The sequence below is a fragment of the Plectropomus leopardus genome, chromosome 6, assembly GCF_026936395.1.
Source record: "Plectropomus leopardus strain MGB_pleo_1.0 chromosome 6, ASM2693639v1, whole genome shotgun sequence".
NCBI classification, from domain to species: Eukaryota; Metazoa; Chordata; class Actinopteri; order Perciformes; family Serranidae; genus Plectropomus; species Plectropomus leopardus.
In genome coordinates this window covers 27,014,976-27,027,824 of record NC_142181.1, presented here as the reverse complement: position 1 = coordinate 27,027,824, position 12,849 = coordinate 27,014,976, and the positions used below count along the sequence as shown (strand labels likewise).

General features: G+C 43.4%; 1 protein-coding gene across 6 annotated transcripts in view; it reads left to right on the top strand.

Moving 5' to 3' along the window:
- robo2 (roundabout, axon guidance receptor, homolog 2 (Drosophila)) overlaps positions 1-12,849 on the top strand; it is a 428,768-nt gene that overhangs the window by 332,572 nt on the left and 83,347 nt on the right. For all 6 annotated transcript variants that reach the window (XM_088079114.1, XM_088079116.1, XM_088079118.1 and 3 more), the window contains 3 exons: positions 11,036-11,193; positions 11,489-11,609; positions 12,650-12,788. In XM_088079114.1, the coding sequence (XP_087935240.1) occupies positions 11,036-11,193; positions 11,489-11,609; positions 12,650-12,788 (418 nt within the window). The remainder of the gene's footprint in view (positions 1-11,035; positions 11,194-11,488; positions 11,610-12,649; positions 12,789-12,849) is intronic.

Here is a 12,849-nt window from a genome sequence, read left to right as displayed (position 1 = left end):
TATATATATATATTTTTGCTGCAGCAGCAGCAGCAAAATGCACAAAGTGGATTAAAAATAAAAAAAACAATACTTCGCATCCCTGCATTTATACAATATTGCCACAGGAATGATCACAATACTATGCTTTGTCAATTTTTCCTCCACAGCTCTTTTATTTGCTTTTACCCACTAAGTTATCATATCTACATTACTGATGATTATTTATGAAATATCTCATTGTGTGAACAATTTGTAAAAGCCGACCCTGCAATGGTATTGTAATATCAATATCAAGGTATTTGGACAAATCTTGATATGGTGAAACTTGATTTTTTCCTTTTCGTCCAGCCCCATTCCCTATGTGTTAAACTGCCCATTTGTAAGTATTTATCCAAAGTTAGCCTTGGAATGAACTGCATCAGTCACTGTCTTTATTTTCTGTGGGATTAGTTATATATTACTTGGACATTATCAGGAATTACTACTTTAAAATTCTTGAAAAATAAAGCTTTCCTTCATTAGAGTTTGCCAATGATTACTATATAAAATGTGTCTGCATTCCAATCATGATAGCGTGATAACACCTTATTTGCCTGTTATCAGCCAAATGCCCCTTAATGCTCTTAATGTTCTCTGTGGTTGAAAAAAACTTGATTTTATCTTCTCGCTCTTACTATATACAAGCTTCAGTATCAAATTCTCATGAGCATCCTTCACAGCAGACATGTGGCAGGCCACAACTAAACCCACTCCACCCCCTTTCCACTGTCTATCTTTAGCAGTTCTGGCTCAGTAGCTTTAGCTCCTTGAATTATTAGCTAATTGCCAGGTGAAATCAGTATTGATTGTGTGTTGCACAGCAGCTAGAGGTAATAGTGGTATATAGGTTGTTGCAAACTGGCTTCTTCTCCTACTGGGTGATATGAAAGCTGAGGGACTGTAAAGATAAAGGACACTGCGTGGGTGGAAGTTGAAATGCTTGCCCATGCACTCACACACACATACATACACACACACACATACACACACACACACACACACACACACACACACACACACACACACACACACACACAGTGTCTTTTTAGTGTCTTTGCTGCAGAATCAGTGCCCTGGAGAGCTGTGGGATCAGTGCGCTGTGCTGCTGTTGAGCCACTGTCTTGTCCTTGGTATGTAGGTCATCGGTGCCCTCCAACGATATCTTATCCCATCTGCAGTGCAGTCAATACTTTTGACAGAACTCCAAATAGCTTTGGATTAGAAGTTGCCTCATTAACTTTGTTCATTTGCCTAAATGATTAACCTCACAATTCCAACCTACAGAAATGTATTGGACAAGTTTATAGCACCAGCACAGTATGAGACAGTACGGTTTTATCTACATGTTTGATGTGTTGCCTGAGAAAATTTAAAGGAGAGTGGGATAAACCAGCAGGAAAGAAATGGAGAGGCTTTTTTTTTTTTGAAAAAAAGAGGGTTGAGGGGCAGAACAGGAATGGTTTAGACACAGCGCTCTGCACTGATCCTGAGCATGGCAGCCAGTGGTGTGTTTCAGATTGTTTCCCATTTGCATGATAATATGTGCATGGATTGACTCACACACACACACACACACACACACACATGCACACACACACACGCACGGGGGTTATTACATACACACTGACGGTTCCAGCAGGCCAGATTACCTGAGCGAGTATCCTGGGTTTTTACTTCATGCCCCTGAAATGAATGAAATTCCCCTCATTAGCACGCAGGTTACATAAGCCTGGTGTACAGGTATATCCAGCTGCACTGAGGCAGTAAGCTGATTACAGATGGAACTAACACAATTACTCCTCTGTAATGCAATTAACACGAATTGGATTGTGAAATAAGCAACCGGACTGTCATACGGATTCTCTCAAGATGTAGAGCTCCTCCACAGAGTGACGCCAGAGAAGCTATAGCTTCAATAAATCATTTAAATGCTCTGCTAAGCTAGTTAATGTCAGAGCATTTCAGCACACATGCTGAAGTCTTTTGCAAGGCATATAAATGCATAAACATGTAAATCTTGTGTGTACATTTGTTGTGTCTGAGGATTTTATTTATCTGGGCTAATGGCCTGCATATGAGTGTAACTCCTGCTATTTTAGTGCAGCATAGAGCGATCAGTTTGTTATTAGTGCTGTCGGTGCATCGCTCCGCCAACTGCTTTCCATACAAACTGACAGACTGCAGCACAGACACTTGAAATAGTCATTTGTGTGTGTATGAGTGTGTGGTACTTAGGTGAGCCTAATGTAGCAGTGATTTGCTGAGCAGGCAGCAGCACTGCCACAATTTATTCCAAGTATTTAGATGTTATGTGCAGCATTCAATCACGCCTCAGCAGACGCACATAAAGTATATAGCACATCTTCAGGATGATAGCAGTGCTGGTTGTACAGAGGGGGATTTTTCAGATGCACATTCTGACTAAATGGTGAATTGCTTCTTTCCCCTCAATCATAAACAGCTCACATATGCACACTGGGATACAGAGAGGGAGAAAAAAAATCTCTATCCGTGGGTGAGGCTGTTGTAAAGGTCATCCCTATATCCAGTTTAATTTTTGCTCTTCCTCAAGAGTTAAGATCTATAAAGTGATCAATAAATCTCTCTAAATGTCTCTGCATCTGGGCTGTATGTGATTTAACACCCCGCCTCATCTGCTGCCTGCTTTCTGTTCGCCACACTGACAGACCTCAGCCTTCGTCTGCTCACAAATCTTAACTGTATCAACCCCCCGCCCGAGCCACCCACCTAGAAAATGGCCAGACCTTTACATTTGATAGATATCAGAACTGGTTCAAAGTCCTCAGTAAGGTTCTGATCCAGAAGCGGCGGATGATTCCCGGTATGGAAAATGTGTCACCTGTGATCTACGGCAGCGAACAGAGTGTCCTTAGGTGTGGGATTCTTCCTTTCAGGCTGTATTGATTGAAGGAAAGATGATCTGAGGAGGCCATTAGGAGGATTGAGGAGGGGGGAACGGGCAAGGACTGCGATGAACACCTCTCTAATCATTATGCCACGTACAGCACTGCCTGCAGCATCAGCTTCACATGCAGATCCACACGCACACACCGGCAGCCGGACAGTAAAGTAGGATTAGAATTTACAGCAGTGTTCATTTAGATTCTTGTTTGTGCCCATTTTCTGCTGCCATGTTGTGGGGCTGGCTCTGCATCTGCACCAATACACACATGACTGCACAACACTGATGGGTGGGGCTCTGTCACAATGAGCACAAGGAGACACACACACACACTGGATTTTTATGATGCCTCCCAGTATCTTCTTGGTCCAGGCATGTAAGATTGGTGTCTAGGGATGGAGGCTGCGTACAGTAAACTGGGCTACAGCTGTTGTGAACACCTCCTTTCCTCCTCTTTCCTGTCCTGCAGCACGGCGTGGAGCACACTTGCACTTGGGGCTCATCACACGAAGCTAGATAAAAGCTGCTCAACTCCAGCCGAGAGCTTAATTAAAACAGGGCTGCCCTAGCAGAGTGACACCTTTTACAAGCTCCTAACGGCTCTCTGCACGCCGTTACTGCCAATCCAATTATAGACCAAAACAATAAAATAGACACAGAAGGAGCTGCAGCAAATAGGCTGGCATAAAGAAAAAGAGAGGGGGAGCTATTAAAGATTATATGAAGATTCCGCACAGTGGACTGCAGAGCTAGGCTGCAGGGGGTTTCATTTTCACCAGAGATGCCTGTGTAAGTACGCCATACCGGATAAGCGACTCAGCTTCTGTGTGTGTGTGTGTGTGTGTTTGTGTGTGTGCGGTCTCGGAGGGATCCAGCTCTGTACTCCCAGCCTGGACACAGTTCAGCAGCATCCTGGGGATTATATTTCCCTGTGGAAGGTCACTAGCTCAATGTCATTAGGCCAGAGCTCACACCAGTCAGACACACAAACAGCTTTAGAGACTTTTTCATTTTTCAGATTCAGCTGATTTCCAGAGTTACTCCTCAAGTGTGTTGTTGTGTCACAGCTGGACTTTTGACATGTGTTACACTTGAACAGCTACATGAGGAAACTGTTGGGGATTATACATATTTACCATAACACTGCAGGTGAGAAAGAGAGGTGGTGAGGATGAAAAATAATTGAGATATTGAGAGATAGTTTCAAGTGGTGTAGGAGGAGAAAAAGATGGCAGCAGTGGCGTCCACAGAGGCTTTTCATAGAGATGGGCCACTGAAAATCTTGGAGTGAGAAACCAAAACCAAAGACCATAACTGAATGTCAGGAATTTGACAGCAGTTGTAAAGGGGGACCATGGCTTCCCCTTGGGGGGCTGGCATTTTGTTTTCTGTGTATAGAAAAATAAAGTTTTTACCCATGAGGGAAAAGTTAAAGACATAGTCATGTGTTTTAATTTTCCATTCTAAGACCTTAGATCTTAGCTTAGGGACATCATAAATATGAGGCTGATAACTCATGACCAAAAAGCCAAGCTTAATGACAGTCCCATGTATTTAACCTACTTTTTATATATTACACAATACTCATTTAAAGTGAATTGTCTGCCTGAGTGTCTCCAGACAAGGAGGCTCAGAGGCCACTAGAGTAAAATTTATATCCAGTCCAAAAAGGAACTCATGGCCAGCTTGTTTTACAGAATTTTACTCTTGATAAAAGTCAAAACCTCCAGTCACAACATGATGAAGAGAGAACAACTTTTCCAGCTGCTAAAGAGAGTTTGCCTCCAATATGTTCAGATGTCCCCAAATATAGCACACTATTCAATTCTCAAATTGCCTACGCAGACACTTTTACTCTCCTAATCACAAAACTCTGGGAGCTCCCTTATTATCTATCATGCTCAGATAGAAATGATGCAATAGGAGACTGAGATAGAAGACATTAACAGGAGACATTTGCCTGTCTGCCTGAGTGCACGACTTCCTCTCCTCCTCTTCTTCTTCTCACTTTACTTCCTCTACGCTCTTCCTTTACCCATTGCAGGAAGCAGACCCACCTGCTCCATCTTGATGCCTCACTACCTCTGTCTGAGCTGGAATTGGCAGGAAATCAATCCCATTCTCATCTACAGCCCCCTTCCTCCCCACCCCATATTCTCCCTTCCTTCGCGTCTTACTCCCCCTTCCGGCTGTAAAGTGTCCATTCTGGACGGAGCACAAGCATCAGCACAACATCATGCCTTATCAGAGCCGGCACAAAGACCCATGGGCGCATTGTTCGTCAGTATCAGCCAGCTCCAGTTTCTGCGCACCGACCACATCTGCCAAGCCCCACAAACACATTCATGACCGTAAACAAGACAACAGAATGAAAACTGGAGTGGCCACCAAAATTCATTTTGGGGGGCAATATGCATCTTAAATTGTAGTGCCTGTTAATTACAGAGTACTATGAGAATAGAAAAAGATAGAAAGGAGGATACAGCACATAGTTATTTATTATGCAAATGTATTCCATTTTAGACACAATTAAGTGATTAGAAAGCTGTCGCTCTCTGCTCTCTTTCTTCTCCTTGTCCTTACTTGTCTTTTTCTTTGCTTTTCAGCATATTACTGTAATGAAGCCATTACTTCTTCAAGTGAATTTTAATGAGTTTTTAACTAACATTTTAATGAGCTATACATTACCATAAAGCATGGATTAGGCTAAATTGAATTGTGTGTGCGTGTGTGTAGGTATAGTGTGTGTGTTGGTATTGTTAAAGGAAGGAGGTTCATTAAGAGTTAATTATATTGTTTCTCAGGAGCCGAACCGCACATTTCTCCTGGATCGGCCAGCAGAATCGCCCTCTGTGGTCTCACTGTCATTATTTTGCTGCCCAGGGGCTTGTTAGGCCAAATTAGGTGCTGTTTGAAAAATGAGCTTTGAACGAGGCTGCTGTTTAAATAAGGATGTTTGTTTAGGCTTATCTACTGAATCGGAGGTAGAGGCACAGTATGTGGCACGAGTTTGATGGAATGCACTCCATTCATTTACAGTCAGCCCCCATCTATTCAGCACCTTTGTTCTTCTCACCACCTCCTCAGTTTGACCTTGATCAGGCTTCCTCTTGTCATCCCCTGTTTTGCTATGCCTCACCTCTTTTCTCTCATGTGCTCTGTCTCTTTTACTTCATCTAGGGCCCTATTAAAGATGCACATTTCATACGATATCGCCACCTGTGATTTCCCCCCACTATGGTATCGCTGCCGACCATATGATTCTCTTTACCTCCACTCTTTTCCATATTTCCTGCAACTTATCTGTAGAGGTGACAGTGTTATTTACAATCCCTTAGCTCAGGATTTGCAGATAGGGAGAATGGTGGTGGAGATCATATCAGGAGTGGCCTTGGTCTGTGGAGAATGATCGGGCGTGCTTGTATATGGCTTCATCGGCAAAAAGCTCATCTGCAGTCAGTGTGGTGAAAGTGAGTAGAGGGGGCAAGAGGCATTGGACAATGCTGTGGGATTGGAAAGAAAAAAAATGAGAAGATGGAAGAAGAAAAAGAAAGATGGAGAATGACCTCTGATGGTGATCGGAGAGAATAAGACAGACAGAGAGAGATGGTGATGAGTTGTGCTAATGATGAGAGTCTCTATTCAGTTCTCAGAGGAGGTACAGCCTTGGGCACCGCCAGACGGCCATATTTTTGCAGCTGTTTCTCTGCTCTGACCTGCAACCCCTCAGTGGAGGAATATAGGAGATATGTGTGAACCTGCTGCTCGCCTGCCTGCTGAGGGGGTAATTTCTGCATCTGGATGGGGGGCAAAGGTTAGCGCTGGCCGGTGGGAGGGCAAATGAGCGAGTTAGAGCCGGAGAAAGCGCTTGCATCCAGACAAGTGGAGCACATCTCCCTTCACGGTGTAGTAATATATAGCGTGGCATTATCCTTCTCCTGCCTTCAGCGTCAACAGTAATACAAAACATCACTGACAGTACATAGAGTGGATTTGGTATGTTTTTGTCAAGTGACATATATACTGTCTGTCTTCTCTAAGGGTGGAATTGAAAATGGCGGTATTGTAATAGCACTCTGCCGGATGAAGCACAAAAAGCACTCGAACGAAATGATATTATAGCTTGGAGCTACCTCTCTACAGCTCTCCCAGGTTTTGTGTGTGTGTGTGTGTGTGTGTGTGTGTGTGTGTGTGTGTGCGTGTGTGTGTGTGTGCATGGTTTATTTTCTAATCAGAGTGTGCGTAGAAGGTGGTGGGTGTCGGTGCCTGGGTATGGCCCCGGGCTTCTAGCTGTTGTAATCTCTCTCTGTGTTTCTTAGCCCCTGACCCAGGAGAATATCTATGAAAGCACGGAGGGTCTTTTTCTGCAGTAAATATGGATGGAAAAGTAATAACAACCACACAAAGATACACAAACATTCACATTTGCTGTATGACAAAAAGATACTAAGCCCTGCAGCTTTTAAGAAACGTCTCACAGCTTGAGTATGGGTTTTTGTGTGAGTGTATTGAGCGTCTATCAAAGTGATGTGAATGTCAAAACGGGGGAAAAATGAGGCTTTAGACATCAGTCTGTGGCGATGTGGCCTGAGCGCAACCTTTGTGAACCAAAGCTAGGTACGCTCCTGTAGGTGAATGCATTTGTCAGCACTTATCTCAGTATGCAGGCTGGACGCTTCAGTCAAGGCTCCCCACTAATCTTACCGACAAGCAGTGTCACCCTCCAGTGAATAATATCTTGGGTGGGAGAAGAGGGTGCACTGTACAAAATATCTCTCCTCACCTGTCCTTGCCCTGCCACCTCTTTGCTAAGATGCCGGGTGTCTGTGCTGTCATGTATCTGCGTCGGGAGGAGTTTTTGTGTGAGAACATCCGCACACACACACACAAACACACACACACACACACACACACACACACACACACACACACACACAGGCAGACCTCCCTAATGGTTGCTGGCACAGGCCTCTCCTTCCAATGTAGGACAATCTGCTTTACAAAGTAACTGTGTGGGTGTCTCCTTTGTGTTTTTATTTTGGCAAAGACCTCCACTCTCAACCCTTTGGCTGTTTCACAGCGCAAGTTGCAACCTGACACCTTCCCTTTTAAGTTGGAGGTGTTGAAACAGTGCCAGCTGAAAGAGCTGTGAATTTGCCATGCTTTGCCCCCTGCCTGCTCCTTCATTCAAATGAGCCCACTCCTCTTGATATTTGGAAAATAAATAAATAAATAAATAAGATACGTGGAGGCAAAGCCAGATTAATATTATTCAGATATGGGTTCTTTTTAGCCTGCAGCCGGATTGATAGATGTAGCACTTGCCAACAGAGGGGTGTAAATGTAAAATATATAAATATTAATAAGCGAGTAAGCAAGACAGCAGAGTTTGGGGCCTGCTGGAACTCCATGGGAGGTGAGATGTTTTTTAGTGGAAGAAGAGCTGAGTGTTTCAGGGGGATAGAAAGGCAATTACCTTACGTCTGTCGGCTGATTCGGGTCTGAATGCCTACAGGGCCTCGAAGTCAGAGCAGAAGTTCAGTGTCTTGACAGCAAGTACATTTAATGATACACAAATATCAGATTCAGTCCACATAGATTAACAGAGAAAAACAGTCATGTTGTGATTCTAATGTAAAAGCACTCACTTGCCTTATGATCCCAGACATGCGGTAGTTCAGCCCACGGAGGCACCTGCAGGCTACAATGGCAGAGAAACATACTTAATTGAGGCGAGGCAAACGTTACACTGAGGGGGATGAATATTTCAGTTGTGTGTGCTTAACTGTGGGAGGTTGACCTTTATGACATTGTAGTTGGTATTAGATACTAGATAAAGCATGTTTGGATTGGTCCCTCCCTTCATTTATTTAGTAAATGTTTCTGTTCAGGGTGTTTTCTTAGTATTAGCATGCCTTGAACCAACACACAGGGCATAATCCCTTCACCAGCAGTGTGTCATCTGTTTGCTTGCTTGTAGCCGTTTGCTCATCCAGCCCATTCTTGTGAACATCTATATCTCAATATTTTAAGAATGCCTTGAGGGAATTTCTTTAAATTTATCAGAAATGTCCACTAGGACTCAAGGATGAACTCATTAGATTTTGGGGTCAAAGGTCAAGGTCATGTTTCCCTTGCATTCATCTCATACTTGTGAAGGAATCAAGAACACCTTGAGGTACTTTTGTCAAATTTGGTGCAAACATCCACTTGCAGACAAGAATTAACTCATCAGAATTCGGTGGACAAATGCCAAAGGTCAAGGTCCCGGCAACCTCACAAAACAGAGTCAAGAATTCATAAGCTCAGACTTTACACAAATGTCTAACAAGGTTTCATAATAAAGTTCTGAGGTCAAAAGTCAACTGTGACATCAAAATGCTCTGCAAAACCACTTCTACGTCCATTACTCAGCACCATAAATCAGGAACAGAAGCATCCATGATTTTACAGACATAGATGTAAACTGTAAGTGCCACTTGACTGGTTCGCGGAGCCATACAACTGTGTGGTGGTATTTCTAGTTTATTTTTCTGTTTCTACATTTTGTGTATTTATTTAAATTGCAGGGCAGGGATGCATTTACTGTGACACTCCGTGCAGTATTAGATTAGATTACACAACCTGGCACACGCACCTTAATGATGCACCTAACGTGTGTTTCTTTTGTCACCGTTCTGTTTCAAAGGAAATTGATTCTGACAGAATCCCATGGGTGCTATCAGCAATGAATGGAAAGGAGCAATTAAATCCAACGGCATCTTGAAAACAGCAGGCTGTGTATGGTCCAAACCAGGCTATGATTTTAACCAGCAGGAGTTCTGTTTGTAATGCAAATACAGACAGCCCAGTGGTGGCGGCTGTCATGCCCATCCTGGCCAGGGGGTCCACCACTCTGGATCCAGCTAATTACCTTCGCTCTTATAGGGCAGCCCTGCATTAAAGAGAGAAAACCTCTACCTCCTCTGTATTCTCTCCTATTACCCCTGTGTAAAGGTTTCATTTGAATTCATGTCACACAAAAGTCCCACTCTGTATCCCGGTGCATCCCTGGGATAATTGGCTTGAAAGCTTTCCCTCGTCCTCCACCCCGCTTCCCCTTGGTCTAAATAAATAAATAAGAAGACAATGGCTGCGCAGCTTTCTGTAGAGAGGCTAAGAAGAGTGAATGAAGAGATGAGAGAAGCCTGGAGCACAGGGACCAGTTATCCTCTCTTATAATCCCGGCCCTCCCCACCATTGTCCCCAGTACTAGGTGGCATTTACATAAGGACCCGTGGTGCTGCCCTTAATTTAGCCCTCCTCAAGCATCTTCAAACATCCTCCAACAAGCTCAGTCCTTTTATCCTTCAGAGGAATCATGTGTCCCTCACTGTGGCTGGACACTGAAATTCCTAGAGTGCTACTCCACAGATTGGATTTATTGTAGATCAAATAGAAATAGATCTGTTTGAGTACACACAGCATGGGTGAGAGAGCCAGAGCAGCCCCCAGTTTGTACCTTTGTACAACAGGTAGGTATTATGTATGTTGTACGAAGCTAGCTAAGCATGTTTGAGTATGTTTGTGCTTTCCAGTTTGTGTGTCTGTGTGTGACAATGAGTGTGTTTCGCTGGGTGAGAAGCTATCTCTGTGATAAAAGGCCTACCTGAGGCTGATTAGCTACACGGCCACAGTTGTTCATCAGGCCACCCACCGATTTTCTGTCCGTTAGCACATATCTGATTGTGTGTAAGTGTGTGAGTATGTACATGCTGGCAAAATGAAGCAGTGTTGCACCCCTGTGTGCTCTCACATGTGAATGACACCAGGCTTCAGGGCATTCTGTCTCTGTTTGTTCTGCTACCTCCACAGGGACCTCCATTAGCTCCAATTAGCTCTCACTTGTGCTTGCCTTGTCAGATGAAGCCGCGCATCCCATTCAAATAGCCACAGTGAAAGCTGCGTACATTCACACAGTGCTGCACACACATAATAATACACGAGGACACATTTTAAACATGGTGGATTTAAACATTTCGGTATTTAAAATTCAACAGCATGCTACACAACTGCACTCTTCCTGAACTGTTTCCTCCTTTTTTCCCGCAGTGCTGCGAGATGACTTCAGACAAAACCCGACAGACGTGGTGGTGGCAGCAGGAGAGCCGGCAATCCTTGAGTGTGTTCCTCCCAGAGGCCATCCTGAACCCACCATCTACTGGAAGAAAGACAAAGTGCGAATTGACGACAAGGATGACAGGATCACTGTGAGTACTATTACCATTGTTTTAATACTGTGACTTCATAAGAGGAACTACTCTCAATGTCTCTAACTTTAGTTGTAGTCTCTGGACACAAGGGAAAAAAAGCTTTTCTTTCTTGAATTGTCTGCTAACAAACTCGACAGTGTTTTAATGTGTTGGAAGCAGGTGAGGGATCATTCCTTCATTACATTAATGCATTTAGGGAAGAGAACTATAGGGATAAAATTGGAAGACATTGAGAAAAAACTCAAAATACATATAATATTTATATATTTAAGGATGCCTTTTCTGTCTTTAGATCCGAGGAGGAAAGCTGATGATCTCCAACACAAGAAAGAGCGACGCTGCCATGTACATCTGTGTGGGTACCAACATGGTCGGAGAGAGGGACAGCGAGACAGCACAAGTTACCGTGTTTGGTAAGCTTTATTTGTCCAATTCCCCTGAAACTTTTGTTTCTCCTCAGTGATGTATCACAGTGATTTTTACATATGTCACTGTATATTCTCATTTGCTGTGTAGTTCTCAGCATGTATGGCAAGCTCAAAAGTTGAAATACTGTCAGGGCAAGTCTTTTCCCAGCTCAATTTTAATTCCTGATGATCGATATAAAGACTATAGAAGAGATTGCAGACAATCACAGAGCTAATGAACACACTAAGAGAATGACTGAAGTAAACACAGTGTTTTTTGGCATTTTCACATATGAACTCCTGTCATTTCTGGAATCAGGTCCACAGTTTCTCCTTCACACATGTAGCACACTACAGGAGATTTTCTGTGTCAGAAGCTTTCTCACTTACTGGAAATACTCCGTTTGGATTAGGTGAGGGGTGGCACCTGGTTAGAGCATCCAGGAGGCACGACATTACACAGATTACACCATGGTTATGTTTGTAATTTAGTCTCCTGCCATTTCTTGAATTAATCTGATGATTTCGGCCTCAGCCCTAGGTGACAGAAGTTCCCGTATCTCGTCATCTATCCAGACACTTTTTTGCCGTCTTTGTGTAAATTATCCTTTTTCCTCATCCTCAGATGTCTGTATTTTTCCAGTTTTGCATGTGGTGCTTGATAGAAATGTCATCAACAACCCACTTGCTCACTGTGAATTCTCGGCTCTTTTCACACATGGGCTCAATCTAACATTACACGGACTTTGTACGAGGGAGCTGGCAGGATAAAGTCTGTTTAATGTCTGATCCTAATGATTTCGACATTTGTGTTTTTACATTCAGCTCCTCTGGATAATGTCTAGATGAGTTTACTGTGCATGGTAAATGGGATTTAAAGAGAAATAAGGGTGAGTAGAGAGAGGGGATTATTCTGCAGAAAGATTTCACTGTGTGGTGAATAAAAAGTATGAAAAAAATACTTGCGCTGTAAACTCACAATCACACAAACCAATTGCACCACATTATAAGGTTATCTATTTCTATCCTCTGTGCCCATCCTGCAGAGCGACCAACCTTTCTCCGGAGGCCCATCAACCAGGTGGTCCTGGAAGAGGAGACGGTGGAGTTCCGCTGCCAGGTACAAGGAGACCCTCAGCCAAACGTACGCTGGAGGAAAGACGACATTGATGTTCCTCGTGGGAGGTATGTAGATCGACAAAATTATTCTCAAACAATGCTTTTTTTCAAGAGAGAAATGTTTATT